Source organism: Staurois parvus, unplaced genomic scaffold (genome assembly GCF_062004578.1).
Source record: "Staurois parvus isolate SC_StPar_1 unplaced genomic scaffold, SC_StPar_1.0 ptg001019l, whole genome shotgun sequence".
NCBI classification, from domain to species: domain Eukaryota; kingdom Metazoa; phylum Chordata; class Amphibia; order Anura; family Ranidae; genus Staurois; species Staurois parvus.
Window position 1 is genome coordinate 24,940 of NW_028318815.1, and position 18,373 is coordinate 43,312.

At 51.7% G+C, this 18,373-nt stretch overlaps 1 protein-coding gene across 1 annotated transcript in view; it reads left to right on the top strand.

Annotated features, from left to right (window-relative positions):
* Positions 1-1,827: 1,827 nt before the first annotated feature.
* Positions 1,828-18,373, top strand: part of LOC149441165 (carbonic anhydrase 9-like) — a gene marked incomplete at its 3' end in the record, with an annotated part of 46,636 nt that continues 30,090 nt past the window's right edge. The window contains exons 1-2 of the mRNA XM_089657672.1: positions 1,828-2,112; positions 13,557-13,586. Of these exons, the coding sequence (XP_089513798.1) occupies positions 2,013-2,112; positions 13,557-13,586 (130 nt within the window). The remainder of the gene's footprint in view (positions 2,113-13,556; positions 13,587-18,373) is intronic.

Genomic DNA, 18,373 nt, shown 5'->3' on the forward strand with positions numbered 1-18,373 from the left:
AGTTCCTCTGGAATTGAGGTGGAGGTGTAGAGTTCCTCTGGTAATTGAGGTGGAGGTGCGGATTTCCTCTGGAATTGAGGTGGAGGTGCAGAGTTCCTCTGGAATTGAGGTGGAAGAGGAGGAGTTTCACTGGAATTGAGGTGGAGGTGCGGAGTTCCTCTGGAATGGCTGTGGAGGAGGAGGAGTTCCTCTGAAATTGAGTAGGAGGAGTTCCTATAGAATTGAAGTGGAGGTGTGGATTCCCTCTGGAATTGACTAGGTGCGGAGTTCCTCTCGAATTGATGAGGAGGTTTTCCTCTTGAATTGAGGAGGAGGAGTAATTCTGGAATTGCAGTGGAGGAATGGAGTCTCCACCTCTTGAATGAGACCTCCACCTCCTGAATGAGACCTTCACCTCCTGGATGAAATCTCTACCTCTTGAATGAGATCTCCACCTCCTGAATGAGACCTCCACCTCCTGGATGAGATCCCCACCTCTTGTATGAGATCTCCAGCTCCTGAATGAGACATCCACCTCCTGAATGAGATCTCCACCTCTTGAATTAGACCTCCACCTCCTCCTCCTGTATGAGTCCTCAATTCCCTGGATGAGAGCTTTGCCTCCTGGATGAGACCTTCATCTTCTACATGAAAACTCACCTCCTGGATGAGACCTCCACCTCCTGGATGAGATCTTCACCTTCTGGATGAGACCTCCACCTCCTGGATGAGACCTCCACCTCCTGCATGAGATCTTCACCTTCTGGATGAAAACTCCACCTCCTGGATGAGACCTCCACCTCCTGGATGAGACCTCCACCTCCTGGATGAAAACTCCACCTCCTGGATGAGACCTCCACCTCCTGGATGAGACCTCCACCTCCTGGATGAGACCTCCACCTCCTGGATGAGATCTTCACCTTCTGGATGAGACCTCCACCTCCTGGATGAGACCTCCACCTCCTGGATGAGACCTTCACCTTCTTCCTCTCAATAAGACCCCCGTTCAATGGATGAGACCCCTTTATTCTGTCATTAAGACCCCTGTTCAGTGGATGAGACTCCTTCTTCCTCTCAATAAGACCCCCGTTCAGTGGATGAGACCCCTTTATTCTGTCATTAAGAGCCCCGTTCAGTGGATGAGACTCCGTCTTCCTCTCAATAAGACCCCCGTTCAGTGGATGAGACTCCATCTTCCTCTCAATAAGACCCCCGTTAAGTGGATGAGACCCCTTTATTCTGTCATTAAAACCCCCGTTCAGTGGATGAGACCCCCTCACTCCCTCAATAGGACCCCTGTTCAGTAGATGAGACCCCCTCACTCCCTCAATAGGACCCCTGTTCAGTAGATGAGACCCCCTCACTCCCTCAATAGGAACCCTGTTCAGTAGATGAGACCCCCTCACTCCCTCAATAGGACCCCTGTTCAGTGGATGAGACCCCCTCACTCCCTCAATAGGACCCCTGTTCAGTGGATGAGACCCCCTCACTCCCTCAATAGGACCCCTGTTCAGTGGATGAGACCCCCTCACTCCCTCAATAGGACCCCTGTTCAGTAGATGAGACCCCCTCACTCCCTCAATAGGACCCCTGTTCAGTAGATGAGACCCCCTCACTCCCTCAATAAGACCCCTGTTCAGTAGATGAGACCCCCTCACTCCCTCAATAAGACCCCTGTTCAGTAGATGAGACCCCCTCACTCCCTCAATAAGACCCCTCTGCACTGGGTGAGATGTTGGCCAGTCTTGCCCTTGTACCCAGATGAGAAGTGTTGAGTTAGGGGCGGAGCTGTGGGTGTGGCCTGCCCCCTGGGAGGTGTATATAAGGCAGTGGCCGGCTCCCCAGACAGGTGATCACAGGATCTGTCCCCAAGGTGAGCCTCTGCCGCTCTCCTCCTCTGCTCTCCTCCACTCTCCTCCACTCTCCTCCGCTCTCCTCCGCTCTCCGTCCTCTGGAAATGACGAGGAGGCCGGGAGATTAGAGGGATCAGGAATTCAACCATTCCAACTATTCCTACAGCCAGCTGCCGGGATATGGGGCCCCGCAAACTCCTTCTGCTAATAGGCACTCTCCTGGGGCCCCTGGTCACATGTGATGACCCTGAAGGACACCTCCATGAAGATCACCCACAAGGTAAGTCCCCCAAATCCTTTCTATTCTTCTACACACCTGGAAACTCCACCAACTTCCTCCACCACTGGAAGAACCCCGAATATTCCCCTGATATCGGACGGGGCAGAGACCCTCAGTGACCCCTTCGCCCCTCGCTGTCTGCCCCTCAGTGACCCCTTCACCCCTCGCTGTCTGCCCCTCAGTGACCCCTTCGCCCCTCGCTGTCTGCCCCTCAGTGACCCCTTCGCCCCTCGCTGTCTGCCCCTCAGTGACCCCTTCGCCCCTCGCTGTCTGCCCCTCAGTGACCCCTTCGCCCCTCGCTGTCTGCCCCTCAGTGACCCCTTCACCCCTCGCTGTCTGCCCCTCAGTGACCCCTTCACCCCTCGCTGTCTGCCCCTCAGTGACCCCTTCGCCCCTCGCTGTCTGCCCCTCAGTGACTCCTTCGCCCCTCGCTGTCTGCCCCTCAGTGACCCCTTCACCCCTCGCTGTCTGCCCCTCAGTGACCCCTTCACCCCTCGCTGTCTGCCCCTCAGTGACCCCTTCGCCCCTCGCTGTCTGCCCCTCAGTGACCCCTTCGCCCCTCGCTGTCTGCCCCTCAGTGACCCCTTCGCCCCTCGCTGTCTGCCCCTCAGTGACCCCTTCGCCCCTCGCTGTCTGCCCCTCAGTGACCCCTTCGCCCCTCGCTGTCTGCCCCTCAGTGACCCCTTCGCCCCTCGCTGTCTGCCCCTCAGTGACCCCTTCGCCCCTCGCTGTCTGCCCCTCAGTGACCCCTTCGCCCCTCGCTGTCTGCCCCTCAGTGACCCCTTCGCCCCTCGCTGTCTGCCCCTCAGTGACCCCTTCGCCCCTCGCTGTCTGCCCCTCAGTGACCCCTTCGCCCCTCGCTGTCTGCCCCTCAGTGACCCCTTCGCCCCTCGCTGTCTGCCCCTCAGTGACCCCTTCACCCCTCGCTGTCTGCCCCCCAGTGACCCCTTCGCCCCTCGCTGTCTGCCCCTCAGTGACCCCTTCGCCCCTCGCTGTCTGCCCCTCAGTGACCCCTTCGCCCCTCGCTGTCTGCCCCTCAGTGACCCCTTCGCCCCTCGCTGTCTGCCCCTCAGTGACCCCTTCGCCCCTCGCTGTCTGCCCCTCAGTGACCCCTTCGCCCCTCGCTGTCTGCCCCTCAGTGACCCCTTCGCCCCTCGCTGTCTGCCCCTCAGTGACCCCTTCGCCCCTCGCTGTCTGCCCCTCAGTGACCCCTTCGCCCCTCGCTGTCTGCCCCTCAGTGACCCCTTCGCCCCTCGCTGTCTGCCCCTCAGTGACCCCTTCGCCCCTCGCTGTCTGCCCCTCAGTGACCCCTTCGCCCCTCGCTGTCTGCCCCTCAGTGACCCCTTCGCCCCTCGCTATCTGCCCCTCAGTGACCCCTTCGCCCCTCGCTGTCTGCCCCTCAGTGACCCCTTCGCCCCTCGCTGTCTGCCCCTCAGTGACCCCTTCGCCCCTCGCTATCTGCCCCTCAGTGACCCCTTCGCCCCTCACTGTCTGCCCCTCAGTGACCCCTTCACCCATCGCTGTCTGCCCCTCAGTGACCCCTTCACCACTCGCTGTCTGCCCCTCAGTGACCCCTTCGCCCCTCGCTGTCTGCCCCTCAGTGACCCCTTCGCCCCTCGCTGTCTGCCCCTCAGTGACCCCTTCACCCCTCATTATCTGTCCCTCTGTATCTTCACTCCTCGTTATCTGCCCCTCTGGGACCTCACTCCTCATTTTCCGTCCCTCTGTATCTTCACTCCTCATTTTATGTACCTCTGGGACTTCACTCCTCGTTATCTGCCCCTCTGTATCTTCACTCCTCGTTATCTGCCCCTCTGTATCTTCACTCCTCATTATCTGCCCCTCTGTATCTTCACTCCTCGCTATCTGCCCCTCTGTATCTTCACTCCTCGCTATCTGCCCCTCTGTATCTTCACTCCTCGCTATCTGCCCCTCTGTATCTTCACTCCTCATTATCTGTCCCTCTGTATCTTCACTCCTCATTATCTGCCCCTTTGTATCTTCACTCCTCATTATCTGCCCCTCTGTATCTTCACTCCTCATTATCTGCCCCTTTGTATCTTCACTCCTCATTATCTGCCCCTCTGTATCTTCACTCCTCATTATCTGCCCCTCTGTATCTTCACTCCTCATTATCTGCCCCTTTGTATCTTCACTCCTCATTATCTGCCCCTCTGTATCTTCACTCCTCATTATCTGCCCCTTTGTATCTTCACTCCTCATTATCTGCCCCTTTGTATCTTCACTCCTCATTATCTGCCCCTCTGGGACTTCACTCCTCATTATCTGCCCCTTTGTATCTTCACTCCTCATTATCTGCCCCTCTGTATCTTCACTCCTCATTATCTGCCCCTTTGTATCTTCACTCCTCGCTATCTGCCCCTCTGGGACTTCACTCCTCATTATCTGCCCCTTTGTATCTTCACTCCTCATTATCTGCCCCTCTGTATCTTCACTCCTCATTATCTGTCCCTCTGTATCTTCACTCCTCATTATCTGCCCCTTTGTATCTTCACTCCTCATTATCTGCCCCTCTGTATCTTCACTCCTCATTATCTGCCCCTCTGTATCTTCACTCCTCATTATCTGCCCCTTTGTATCTTCACTCCTCATTATCTGCCCCTCTGTATCTTCACTCCTCATTATCTGCCCCTTTGTATCTTCACTCCTCATTATCTGCCCCTCTGTATCTTCACTCCTCATTATCTGCCCCTCTGTATCTTCACTCCTCATTATCTGCCCCTTTGTATCTTCACTCCTCATTATCTGCCCCTCTGTATCTTCACTCCTCATTATCTGCCCCTTTGTATCTTCACTCCTCATTATCTGCCCCTTTGTATCTTCACTCCTCATTATCTGCCCCTCTGGGACTTCACTCCTCATTATCTGCCCCTTTGTATCTTCACTCCTCATTATCTGCCCCTCTGTATCTTCACTCCTCATTATCTGCCCCTTTGTATCTTCACTCCTCGCTATCTGCCCCTCTGGGACTTCACTCCTCATTATCTGCCCCTTTGTATCTTCACTCCTCATTATCTGCCCCTCTGGGACTTCACTCCTCGTTATCTGCCCCTCTGTATCTTCACTCCTCATTATCTGCCCCTTTGGGACTTCACTCCTCATTAGAGAGGAGGAGAGTAGTGGGAGAGGAGGGGAGGAGAGAGGAGAGAAGAGGAGAGGAAGTGAGGAGTTGAGGAGGAGAGGAGAGGAGTGGGAGAGGAGGGGAGGGGAGGAGAGAGGAGAGAAGAGGAGAGGAAGTGAGGAGGAGAGAGGAGGAGTGGTGAGGGGAGAGGAGGAGAGAAGAGAGGAGGAGAGAAGAGAGGAGGAGCAGAGAGAGGAGGAGCAGAGAGAGGAGGAGGAGAGGAGAGAGGAGGAGAGGAGAGGAGAGAGGAGAGGAGGAGCAGAGAGAGGAGAAGAGGGAAAGAGAGAGGAGAGAAGAGAGAGAAGAGAGGGGAGAGGAGAGGAGGAGAGGAGAGAAGAGAGGAGGTGAGGAGAGGAGAGAGAAGAGAGGAGAGGAGAGAAGAGAGAGGAGAGAGAAGAGAGGGGAGAGGAGAGGAGGAGAGGAGAGAAGAGAGGAGGTGAGGAGAGGAGAGAGAAGAGAGGAGGGGAGAGGAGAGAAGAGAAGAGAGGAGAGGAGAGAAGAGAAGCAGAGAGAGGAGAAGAGGGGAGGGGAGAGGAGGGGAGAGATGTGAAAGGAGAAGGGAGAGGAGGAGAGAGGAGGGGAGAGATGTGAAAGGAGAAGGGAGAGGAGAGAGGTGAGAGGAGAAGGTCATACAGGAAGGTCAGGGTGATGGAGGGGCAGATGGGGGATTCTGGGAGGAGTAGATGGTTCTCCGGAGTCCCATACATTGTCTTTGTGTCCTCAGCCATCCCTTCATCTACTACTCCTCATCCACCCTTCTCATCCCCGTTCCCCATCCATCCCTTCATTCACCATTCCCCATCCATCCCTTCATTTACTACTCCTCATCCACCTTTTTCATCCCTTCATTCATCATTCCTCATCCATCCCTTCATTCACCATTCCTCAGCCATCCCCTCATTCACCATTCCTCATCCATCTCTTCCTCCCCCATTCCTCATCCATCCCTTCATTCACCATTCCACAGTCGTCCCTTCATCTGCTACTCCTCATCCACCATTTTCATCCCCATTCCCCATCCATTCCTTCATTCACCATTCCCCAGCCATCCCTTCATCTGCTACTCCTCATCCACCCTTTTCATTCTCCATTCCCCATCCATCCCTTCATTCACCATTCCTCATCCATCCCTTCATTCTCCATTCCCCATCCATCCCTTCATTCACCATTCCCCATCCATCCCTTCATTCACCATTCCCCATCCATCCCTTCATTCACCATTCCTCATCCATCCCTTCATTCACCATTCCTCATCCATCCCTTCATTCACCATTCCCCATCCATCCCTTCATTCACCATTCCCCATCCATCCCTTCATTCACCATTCCCCATCCATCCCTTCATTCACCATTCCTCATCCATCCCTTCATTCACCATTCCTCATCCATCCCTTCATTCACCATTCCCCATCCATCCCTTCATTCACCATTCCCCATCCATCCCTTCATTCACCATTCCCCATCCATCCCTTCATTCACCATTCCCCATCCATCCCTTCATTCACCATTCCTCATCCATCCCTTCATTCACCATTCCCCATCCATCCCTTCATTCACCATTCCCCATCCATCCCTTCATTCACCATTCCTCATCCATCCCTTCATTCACCATTCCCCATCCATCCCTTCATTCTCCATTCCCCATCCATCCCTTCATTCACCATTCCCCATCCATCCCTTCATTCACCATTCCCCATCCATCCCTTCATTCTCCATTCCCCATCCATCCCTTCATTCACCATTCCTCATCCATCCCTTCATTCTCCATTCCCCATCCATCCCTTCATTCTCCATTCCCCATCCATCCCTTCATTCTCCATTCCCCATCCATCCCTTCATTCACCATTCCTCATCCATCCCTTCATTCACCATTCCCTATCCAGAAAAGTCATTTAGAAGACCGGCCTGTTGCCATGAGGGAGGAATATGACATTGGACACTGCAGAGAGATATTGTGGGGTTCCTCCACCTACACCAATATCTGTGGTCATGTTCTGGAGGAATTCTATTCCCATCAATGCAGCCGTGTCATTCTGGCCGTGACATCATCTTTGATGAACACGACCCTCCAATGAGTTCTTTGAGGCTCTATACTGCTATCCTGGTGAAGCTACTACAGCTTGGTGGACCCTCAATGTCTTCCTGGTGGCCCTTCTTTGGAGAAGCTCCTGCGATTCTTGGGAACCTGCCTATATCTTCTTGGAGACCTTCATTTGCCTTCCTAGCTGGACTCTTATGCTTTCCTGGGCTCCTATTAATGACATCCTGGCAGCCTTTTTGTGCTTTCCTGGGGCCCTCTTATGCCTTCCACAAGGCCCTCTAATGTCCTCCTGACAGCTTTCCTATACCTTCAGCCATGGCAGCCCTCTTATGCCTTCCACAAGGCCCTCTAATGTCCTCCTGACAGCTTTCCTATACCTCCGGCCACGGCAGCCCTCTTATGCCTTCCACAAGGCCCTCTAATGTCCTCCTGACAGCTTTCCTATACCTTCAGCCATGGCAGCCCTCTTATGCCTTCCACAAGGCCCTCTAATGTCCTCCTTACAGATTTCCTATACCTTCAGCCATGGCAGCCCTCTTATGCCTTCCACAAGGCCCTCTAATGTCCTCCTGACAGCTTTCCTATACCTTCGGCCATGGCAGCCCTCTTATGCCTTCCACAAGGCCCTCTAATGTCCTCCTTGCAGCTTTCCTATACCTTCGGCCATGGCAGCCCTCTTATGCCTTCCACAAGGCCCTCTAATGTCCTCCTGACAGCTTTCCTATACCTTCAGCCATGGCAGCCCTCTTATGCCTTCCACAAGGCCCTCTAATGTCCTCCTGACAGCTTTCGTATACCTTCGGCCATGGCAGCCCTCTTATGCCTTCCACAAGGCCCTCTAAACATCCTCCTTACAGCTTTCCAATACCTTCGGCCATGGCAGCCCTCTTATGCCTTCCACAAGGCCCTCTAAACATCCTCCTTACAGCTTTCCAATACCTCCAGCCATGGCAGCCCTCTTATGCCTTCCACAAGGTCCTCTAATGTCCTCCTTACAGCTTTCCTATACCTTCGGCCATGGCAGCCCTCTTATGCCTTCCACAAGGCCCTCTAATGTCCTCCTGACAGCTTTCCAATACCTTCGGCCATGGCAGCCCTCTTATGCCTTCCACAAGGCCCTCTAATGTCGTCCTTACAGCTTTCCTATACTTTTGGCCATGGAAGCCCTCTTATGCCTTCCACAAGGCCCTCTAATGTCCTCCTGACAGCTTTTCAATACCTCCGGCCATGGCAGCCCTCTTATGCCTTCCACAAGGCCCTCTAAATGTCCTCCTGACAGCTTTCCTATACCTTCGGCCATGGCAGCCCTCTTATGCCTTCCACAAGGCCCTCTAATGTCCTCCTGACAGCTTTCCTATACCTTTGGCCATGGCAGCCCTCTTATGCCTTCCACAAGGCCCTCTAATGTCCTCCTTACAGCTTTCCTATACCTCCGGCCATGGCAGCCCTCTTATTCCTTCCACAAGGCCCTCTAATGTCCTCCTTACAGCTTTCCAATACCTCCGGCCATGGCAGCCCTCTTATGCCTTCCACAAGGCCCTCTAAATGTCCTCCTGACAGCTTTCCTATACCTTCGGCCATGGCAGCCCTCTTATGCCTTCCACAAGGCCCTCTAATGTCCTCCTGACAGCTTTCCTATACCTTCGGCCACGGCAGCCCTCTTATGCCTTCCACAAGGCCCTCTAATGTCCTCCTGACAGCTTTCCTATACCTTCAGCCATGGCAGCCCTCTTATTCCTTCCACAAGGCCCTCTAATGTCCTCCTGACAGCTTTCCTATACCTTCAGCCATGGCAGCCCTCTTATGCCTTCCCGGTGGCTGTTGATCTTCCTTGTAGACTCCTATGTCTCACTTCTCATAGTATGCCTCCCTGCCTGCTGTCTGATATGTGTGTGATGGAGCTGGACCAATAGGAGAGGCTTGATGAATATACAATGGAGCGTGTCTTGATACGTAATGAAGATAAAGTGTAGGTGGACTTTGCTCTGGTCCTAGGCTGCTACCTATTTGATCTTGACATAAAGAGCACTCTGCAGATAGGAAACTCTGGGGTGGGTCTTGAGGAGCACCTAGTATGAAAGTTCATATCACTCAGAGGTCTTTTTTAAATGTTTATTGGTGGGGGGAAGCAACTAAAGAATACACATTTCAGGGGAAAAGGCCTCCCTGTTCCTCAGGGCCTGAGCATTGGATGTGGTGATGAGGTGATGATGAGAGACGTATGTTAGGGCTTGATGAAGACTGTCAGATCTTAACGGCACTATGAACCGCTGGCAGGGTTTTCTTATGCTTTCCTGTGGCCCTTTAAATGCCTACCTGGCAGAATTTCTATGCTTTCCTGGGGCCCTCTAATGTCCTCCTGAGAACTTTTCTCTGCCTTTTAGCCATAACAGCCCCTTAAGCCTTTCTGGTTGAGAGACGGGAGATAACGGTCTACAGAGAGATGGGAGATAACGGTCTACAGAGAGACGGGAGATAACGGTCTATGGAGAGATAACGGTCTATGGAGAGATAACGATCTATGGAGAGATAACGGTCTATGGTATATCTCCTATCTCTCTAGGTTGTTATCTCATATCTATCTAGATCATTATCTTCTATCTCTTTAGGCCGTTATCTCGGATCTCTATAGGCCGTTATCTCGGATCTCTATAGGCTGTTATCTGGGATCTCTATAGGCCCTTCTCTTGGATCTCTCTAGGTCGTTATCTCATATCTATCTAGATCATTATCTTCTATCTCTTTAGACCGTTATCTCGGATCTCTCTAGTCCGTTATCTGGGATCTCTATAGGCTGTTATCTGGGATCTCTATAGGCCCTTCTCTTGGATCTCTCTAGGTCGTTATCTCATATCTATCTAGATCATTATCTTCTATCTCTATAGGCCGTTATCTCGGATCTCTATAGGCCGTTATCTCGGATCTCTATAGGCCGTTATCTCGGATCTCTATAGGCCGTTATCTCGGATCTCTATAGGCCGTTATCTCGGATCTCTATAGGCCGTTATCTGGGATCTTTATAGGCCCTTCTCTTGGATCTCTCTAGGTCGTTATCTCATATCTATCTAGATCATTATCTTCTATCTCTTTAGGTCGTTATCTGGGATCTCTCTAGGCTGTTATCTGGGATCTCTCTAGGCCGTTATCTGGGATCTCTATAGGCCGTTATCTCGGATCTCTATAGGCCGTTATCTCGGATCTCTATAGGCCGTTATCTCGGATCTCTATAGGCCGTTATCTCGGATCTCTATAGGCCGTTATCTCGGATCTCTATAGGCCCTTCTCTTGGATCTCTCTAGGTCGTTATCTCAGATCTCTCTAGGTCTGTAAGTGAACCGGACCCCAAACCGCACCCCAGACTGCACTTGGGTATATTTCGTTATCCCGCAGCTTCCCTGTCCGAACACCATCCACGGACCCCACCCTTGAAATCCCTCAGGAAATAGACAGCACCCGACTCTTCTTAAAACAGGAAGTCAACTCCCTTATTTTTACACAAACAAGTTATATACAGAGGGCGGGGAAACACAACCAGGAACAGGAAACACATCATCATCCTGCCCCATCAGTGGGAAGGACTACAGCACATGGCAAAGGACAATGGACAGCCATGTGGCCGAGAACAAAGGAGAATAGACCAATACACATCACTAGGACATTCACACCCTGTACCCCTTAACAGGCACAGGGTGAATTAAACATAATGAGGGGAACATGAGCTGACACAGAGGTCCCCCGACCCCCAAAAGTCACTCCCATCACAAGGTTGTTCTCTCGGATCTCTCTAGGCCGTTCTCTCGGATCTCTCTAGGCCGTTCTCTCGGATCTCTCTAGGCCGTTCTCTCGGATCTCTCTAGGCCGTTCTCTCGGATCTCTCTAGGTCGTTCTCTCGGATCTCTCTAGGCCGTTCTCTCGGATCTCTCTAGGCCGTTCTCTCGGATCTCTCTAGGCCGTTCTCTTGGATCTCTCTAGGCCGTTCTCTCGGATCTCTCTAGGCCGTTCTCTTGGATCTCTCTAGGCCATTCTCTCGGATCTCTCTAGGCCGTTCTCTCGGATCTCTCTAGGCCGTTCTCTCGGATCTCTCTAGGCCGTTATCTTCTACCTCTGTAGGTCATTATATTGGATCTCTCTAGGTTGTCATCTCCTATTTCTCTAGGTAGTTAACGATCTAGAGAGAGCTTTGTGTTAAAACCTAGAGGGAAATGAAATGTTGATCTAGATCGGCCTTTCTCAACCTTTTGAACAGAGGAACCCTGGAAATAATGTTCCCGTCTCAGGGAACCTCTACTCAAGATGCATTAGTGTGATGGTCAGTGGGAGGAATGCTCCTTAATCTTGTGGTCACTGGGAAAAATTCCCCCCTCACAGATGGGTAAAAATCGATGGTGTCAGTGGGAATTTATCTGAGAGGCAGAAACTTCTCATTGCTCAAGGAACCCCTAGCAACCTCCAGAGGAACCTCAGGATTCCATGGAACCTGGTTGAGAATTTCTGGTATGAGATAATGAAGGATATCAGATAATGATATAGAGAAATCTGAGATAGAGATGTGTATAATCTGGGGAGAGAGATATTTGAGATGATGTCCTCTGGGATTTCTCAGCTTTTGCTCTTTATGTTGAGGGACATGACACCCGGTATTTTTTCTTGCATCACATAAATATCTCCAATAACATTTTCACCAGGCGTGGTCTCCCCTCTGATGTTTCCATCATGACATCTAGAAAACCTCTGGGGTGTCCACCATAAAGTACCTCTAACGTTGAGGATCCCGTGAATGACTGAGGTCCTTCTCATACTTCAAATTCCAGTTCTTCTATCCTCCTCCACCACCTTCTGTAACACCCTCTTATTAAATCTTTCCTCCAGACTGTCCACCTGAAGTACGTTGGTGTGCCTTTAACCATGAGTTGTGCTGGTCAGTTTATATCTCCTTTGGGAGGGTTGGGGTTCTTTATCTTGGGGGTCTTTGGAAATATTTCTGGCTGATGTTTTACACAAAGGAATGGCTTCATGACATCAATGGCTATGTCTGGTGTTACCAGAACATGCTGACACCCAGGTAGATTCTACAACTGGGCCTACTGGGTCCATGCCAATTTCTTCAATTGGTACTTCAATGATTGGCAAAGCTACCCCTAGGCTGCAAAAATGGGTCATTAGTTCAGAATATGGACCCACAATTTTTTTTTTTCTGTCCAAAAGGTTCTTCTCTTATTAGTGTCCTCAGCTTCCAGGTGTCCACCTATTACATGATCTAATACAATCCCCCGGTAAGCTATAGGGGTGACAAACTGCTCCAATACACCATGTATGGTGGGGACACCCTCGTATTGGGATTGAAGGGTTTCCCATCTATCTCTCTATCCTCTCTGGCTCTGGTCAGTGGTGAATCCTTCCATTTTTTGATACCACAACGATCGTCTCTGATTTAGAGGTCCCATCCACCTTCACCATCAGACTTGGCATAGCGTTCCTCCTATCTTCAGGGTTATTCTCCACCTCCTCCTGACCCTCAACCTTTGCTGAAAGTGGGCGTGTCTAATGCCGTCATCGGCCACACCAAGTCTCCTCTTCCATATTAGCCGTAAGGGTCAGGGCTGATTTCACCAGGTGACCCTTGTTCCCTTCCCACTTCCTCTTCCAAAAGAGTGGCACATGGCCCCCATGAGGTAATGAGGGAATTGGGGGGCCCCAGGAGGTATCTGGTAGCCATGCGTGTCACCGTGTGTGCGAATTACCCCCAGTAGTGTTAGTCTGGTACACAGAGGGCCAACTGGTCTGGATATGATAGAAATAAGAAGCCGGTGACTCGGCAGATCAATGTTTAACTTTCTACCTCAATGACAGAGTTAATGAGCTGAGAAAAATCCAATTAAAAATGTCTGCCAGGGAGGAATATGTGCCAGAGGGAAGCCGGCTAATCCGCTCACATTCCTGAGAATCCGAAGATTAGAGAACCGAATGTGAGGGTGAGATCCGAGAACGGTCCATATAGTACAGAAGGGGGTCAACGGAGACCCCAGAACCCAGCAAGAGGGGACCCCCAACCTCAGACCCTAGAACCCAGCAAGAGGGGACCCCCAACCTCAGACCCTAGAACCCAGCAAGAGGGGACCCCCAACCTCAGACCCTTCCCACTGTATACAGCACAGTCCATATTCCTCCTGAGAGGCAGAACTGAAAGGGGGAGGGGTAACCCTGAGATCCAATGAGAATGCTGCATTTCCATTTGCTGATGTTGTGTCTTCTCTGGTTGCAGGTCCTCCTCACGGTCACTGGAGCTACACTGGTGAGTGTTTTGGTTTTATGTCTACATGTTGAGGCTTCACACACAAATGAAATATTTCTCTACACACCTCTGGCCCACTTGCCATGGAGTCTCACTTCTTTTGATGCATCCAACTTAATGAAAATGAACAGTATGGAATTGTCTGCACCCCATTGTCACAGATCTGCCCAAGACAAGCGCCGTCACTAGGAATGATGGGGAGGGAGGTGTCAGCTGATGGTGCCCCTTCTACTCTGCCCCGCCTCCATACACCGGGGGGGCAGGGAGACTCAGACTGGCCTACCAGCTATTCTATGTGAATGATGGCGCTCGTCTCCAGCTCACCATAATTCCCTTTAATTCAGTCACACAGGTAGTAGTCTAGTCTCTCCTCAGAATAACTGGCAGATAGCAGAGGGGTGGAGCAGAAGAATGCCCAAGGCCCAAAAGCTGGCTGGAGCTCCCATATAGGAACAACCATAAATTGGGCTTCAGCCTGGGAAGGAGCTACAGAACAGAGAACAAAAATATTATCCTCAAACTTGGCCTTTGCTTCAGAATCCTCTCCTTGGGCTGTCCTCTCCTTGGGCTGTCCTCTCCTTGGGCTGTCCTCTCCTTGGGCTGTCCTCTCCTTGGGCTGTCCTCTCCTTGGGCTGTCCTCTCTTTGGGCTGTCCTCTCCTTGGGCTGTCCTCCACCGCGAGCCACCAAATATGTAAATCCTTCATAGAGAGCCGCTCACCATAACAGGTCCTGCACCCGATGGACTTTGTATGTCCCATCCGTGGCCGTCTAAATAAATCTTCATGTTGCTGCTACGGTGAGTGGCTCTTTTTGGAGGATTGACACTTAGAAAACATGTATATAGCCTTTTTACAAACCACCGCACACGTCAATAAAGAATCCCGTGTTAGAAGGTCCCTGATTCGTCACCAGATCCCGCCAAGCTGGCCTAGAGAACCACCCTCCTCCAGTCCTGTTTCTGTGACAGAAGCAGAACAAACAGTCCCAACATTTTCCTCCACGTCTCTGCTAGATCCGGCATCAACAACTCCAACATAGAATGTGATTAGTGGGGTACCCCAAGGTTCAGTGTTATTAGTGGTGTACCCCAAGGTTCGGTGTTATTAGTGGAGTACCCCAAGATTCAGTGTGATTAGTGGTGTACCCCAAGGTTCAGTGTTATTAGTGAGGGACCCCAAGGTTCAGTGTTATTAGTGGAGTACCCCAAGGATCAGTGTTATTAGTGGGGTACCCCAAGGTTCAGTGTTATTAGTGATGTGCCCCAAGGATCAGTGTAATTAGTGGGGTACCCCAAGGGTTAGTGTGATTAGTGGAGTACCCCAAGGGTCAGTGTGATTAGTGGGGTACCCCAAGGGTCAGTGTGATTAGTGGGGTACCCCAAGGTTCAGTGTTATTAGTGATGTGCCCCAAGGATCAGTGTAATTAGTGGGGTACCCCAAGGGTTAGTGTGATTAGTGGAGTACCCCAAGGGTCAGTGTGATTAGTGGGGTACCCCAAGGGTCAGTGTGATTAGTGGTGTACCCCACGGTTCAGTGTTGTCAGTGGTGTACCCCACGGTTCAGTGTTGTCAGTGGTGTACCCCAAGGTTCAGTATTAGTGGTGTACCCCAAGGCTCAGTATTAGTGGAGTACTCCAGGGTTCAGTGTTATTAGTGGGGTACCCCAAGGTTCAGTATTAGTGGAGTACCCCAAGGCTCAGTGTTATTAGTGGGGTACCCCAAGGTTCAGTATTAGTGGAGTACCCCAAGGTTCAGTATTAGTGGTGTACCCCAAGGTTCAGTATTAGTGGAGTACCCCAAGGCTCAGTGTTATTAGTGGTGTACCCCAAGGCTCAGTGTTATTAGTGGTGTACCCCAAGGCTCAGTATTAGTGGAGTACTCCAGGGTTTAGTGTTATTAGTGGGGTACCCCAAAGCTCAGTATTACTGGAGTACCCCAAGGCTCAGTGTTATTAGTGGGGTACCCCAAGGTTCAGTATTAGTGGAGTACCCCAAGGCTCAGTGTTATTAGTGGGGTACCCCAAGGTTCAGTATTAGTGGGGTACCCCAAGGCTCAGTGTTATTAGTGGGGTACCATAAGGTTCAGTATTAGTGGAGTACTCTAGGGTTCAGTGTTATTAGTGGAGTAGGTAGGATTTGTGCTAGAAGGGGAAATTTTGAGAGGTAGAGGAATTGTACTAGGAAGGGGGAGTTGGGGAGGGAGGGGATTTGAGCTGAGGGGGGATTTTTACCTGAAGAGGGGGATTATTTTGGGGGGATTTTAGCTTGCAAAGGGAATTTATGCTTTGGGTAAGTGGAAGATTAGTGCTTACATTTTTTTTTGGAGGGTGCGAGGATTTTTGCTGACACATAATGCTCATACATTTTGAGGGGAGAGGGGTGCTGTTTGGTATCTTCGCCCTGGACCCTAGATGAACCTGTCCCGGTACTGGGTGTGGGAGTTTTCCTGGTCCACTTTCAAATCCAACCCGAACACATGTTTTCTGGGATTACAGCCATCACTGCCTGGCGGATCCGTTCTTCTTTCCAGAAATTCCAGGGACATCCAGAACTTTCTAGAGCCTGCTTGGCTGTTTTGCTCTCTGCACCCCTGGATCATCCATGTTGGCTCCTGGGCTGTCCATGATGTCTCATTGGCCGTCCATGGTGGCTCCTGGGCCGTCCATGTTGGCTCCTGGGCCGTCCATGGTGTCTCCTTGGCCGTCCATGGTGTCTCCTTGGCCGTCCATGGTGTCCCCTTGGCCGTCCATGGTGTCTCCTTGGCCGTCCATGGTGTCTCCTTGGCCGTCCATGGTGGCTCCTGGGCATGTGGTAGTCGTCAATCTTCTCTCACACAACTGGAAATCCAAGACTTGAGCCATCACATAGCATGAGGAACTGTATGAAATGCTTTGCTGAAATGAAGATAGGCTGAGATGTCCACACACCACCCAGGTCCAATATATAAGATACAGTCTGAAACGATGGTCCCTCAGTCAAGCTGCTCTGGCTCCAGCAAGTTGGGTTTAAAGCGATGAATGATTTTTTCAGTAGAGATTCCATGAATGTGACTACAACCGATATTAGACTTGGAATAGCCCTGACTGAGGATGTGAGAGGTGTGAGGATGATGGGGGTGATGGGCCATACAGGGAGTACCAGGGTCATGTCCGCTCAGGGGGACCATTGTGCAGTAGTCATGGAGGAAATGGATGATACAGGGCGAGGGGTGGTAAATATACCAACCCAGGGAACAAATATTTCCTCTGCTGGCCGCTGGCCATTGATAAGAATCAGCAAAATATTATTCCTACTATTATTACTGTGCTGAGAGGGAGCCGTCACCGAGTGCACCGTCCAGGGATTAGCGAGGGTTAATAATTCACCAGAATAAAATCTGAGACTGTTAATGACTAACCGAATCTTACAATCCAGTCCGAGGCATACAATACCGGGACACACCTTCATCTCCATTCACCGGGACTCACCTGTACACACCTTCATCTACACCCACCGGGACTCACCTGTACACACCGACATCTCCACCCACCGGGACTCACCTGTACACACCTTCATCTCTATTCACCGGGACTCACCTGTACACACCTTCATCTCCACCCACCGGGACTCACCTGTACACACCTTCATCTCCACCCACCGGGACTCACCTGTACACACCTTCATCTCCACCCACCGGGACTCACCTGTACACACCTTCATCTCTATTCACCGGGACTCACCTGTACACACCTTCATCTCCACCCACCGGGACTCACCTGTACACACCTTCATCTCTATTCACCGGGACTCACCTGTACACACCTTCATCTCTATTCACCGGGACTCACCTGTACACACCTTCATCTCCACCCACCGGGACTCACCTGTACACACCTTCATCTCCACCCACCGGGAATCACCTGTACACGCCTTCATCTACACCCACCGGGGCTCACATCTTCATCTCCACCCACCAGGACTCACCTGTACACACCTTCATCTACACCCACCGGGACTCACATCTTCATCTCCACCCACCGGGACTCACCTGTACACACCTTCATCTCCACCCACCGGGACTCACCTGTACACACCTTCATCTCTATTCACCGGGACTCACCTGTACACACCTTCATCTCCACCCACCAGGACTCACCTGTACACACCTTCATCTCCACCCACCAGGACTCACCTGTACACACTTTCATCTCCACCCACCAGGACTCACCTGTACACACCTTCATCTCCACCCACCAGGACTCACCTGTACACACCTTCATCTCCACCCACCGGGACTCACCTTCATCTCCACCCACCGGGACTCACCTGTACACACCTTCATCTACACCCACCGGGACTCACCTGTACACACCTTCATCTACACCCACCGGGACTCACCTGTACACACCTTCATCTCTATTCACCGGGACTCACCTGTACACACCTTCATCTCCATTCACTGGGACTCACCTGTACACACCTTCATCTCCACCCACCAGGACTCACCTTCTTCCCTACCCACCGGGACTCACCTGTACACACCTTCATCTACACCCACCGGGACTCACCTGTACACACCTTCATCTCCACCCACCGGGACTCACCTTCATCTCCAACCACCAGGACTCACCTGTACACACCTTCATCTCCATTCACCGGGACTCACCTGTACACACCTTCATCTCCACCCACCGGGACTCACCTTCATCTCCACCCACCAGGACTCACCTGTACACACCTTCATCTCCACCCACCAGGACTCACCTGTACACACCTTTATCTCCACCCACCGGGACTCACCTTCATCTTC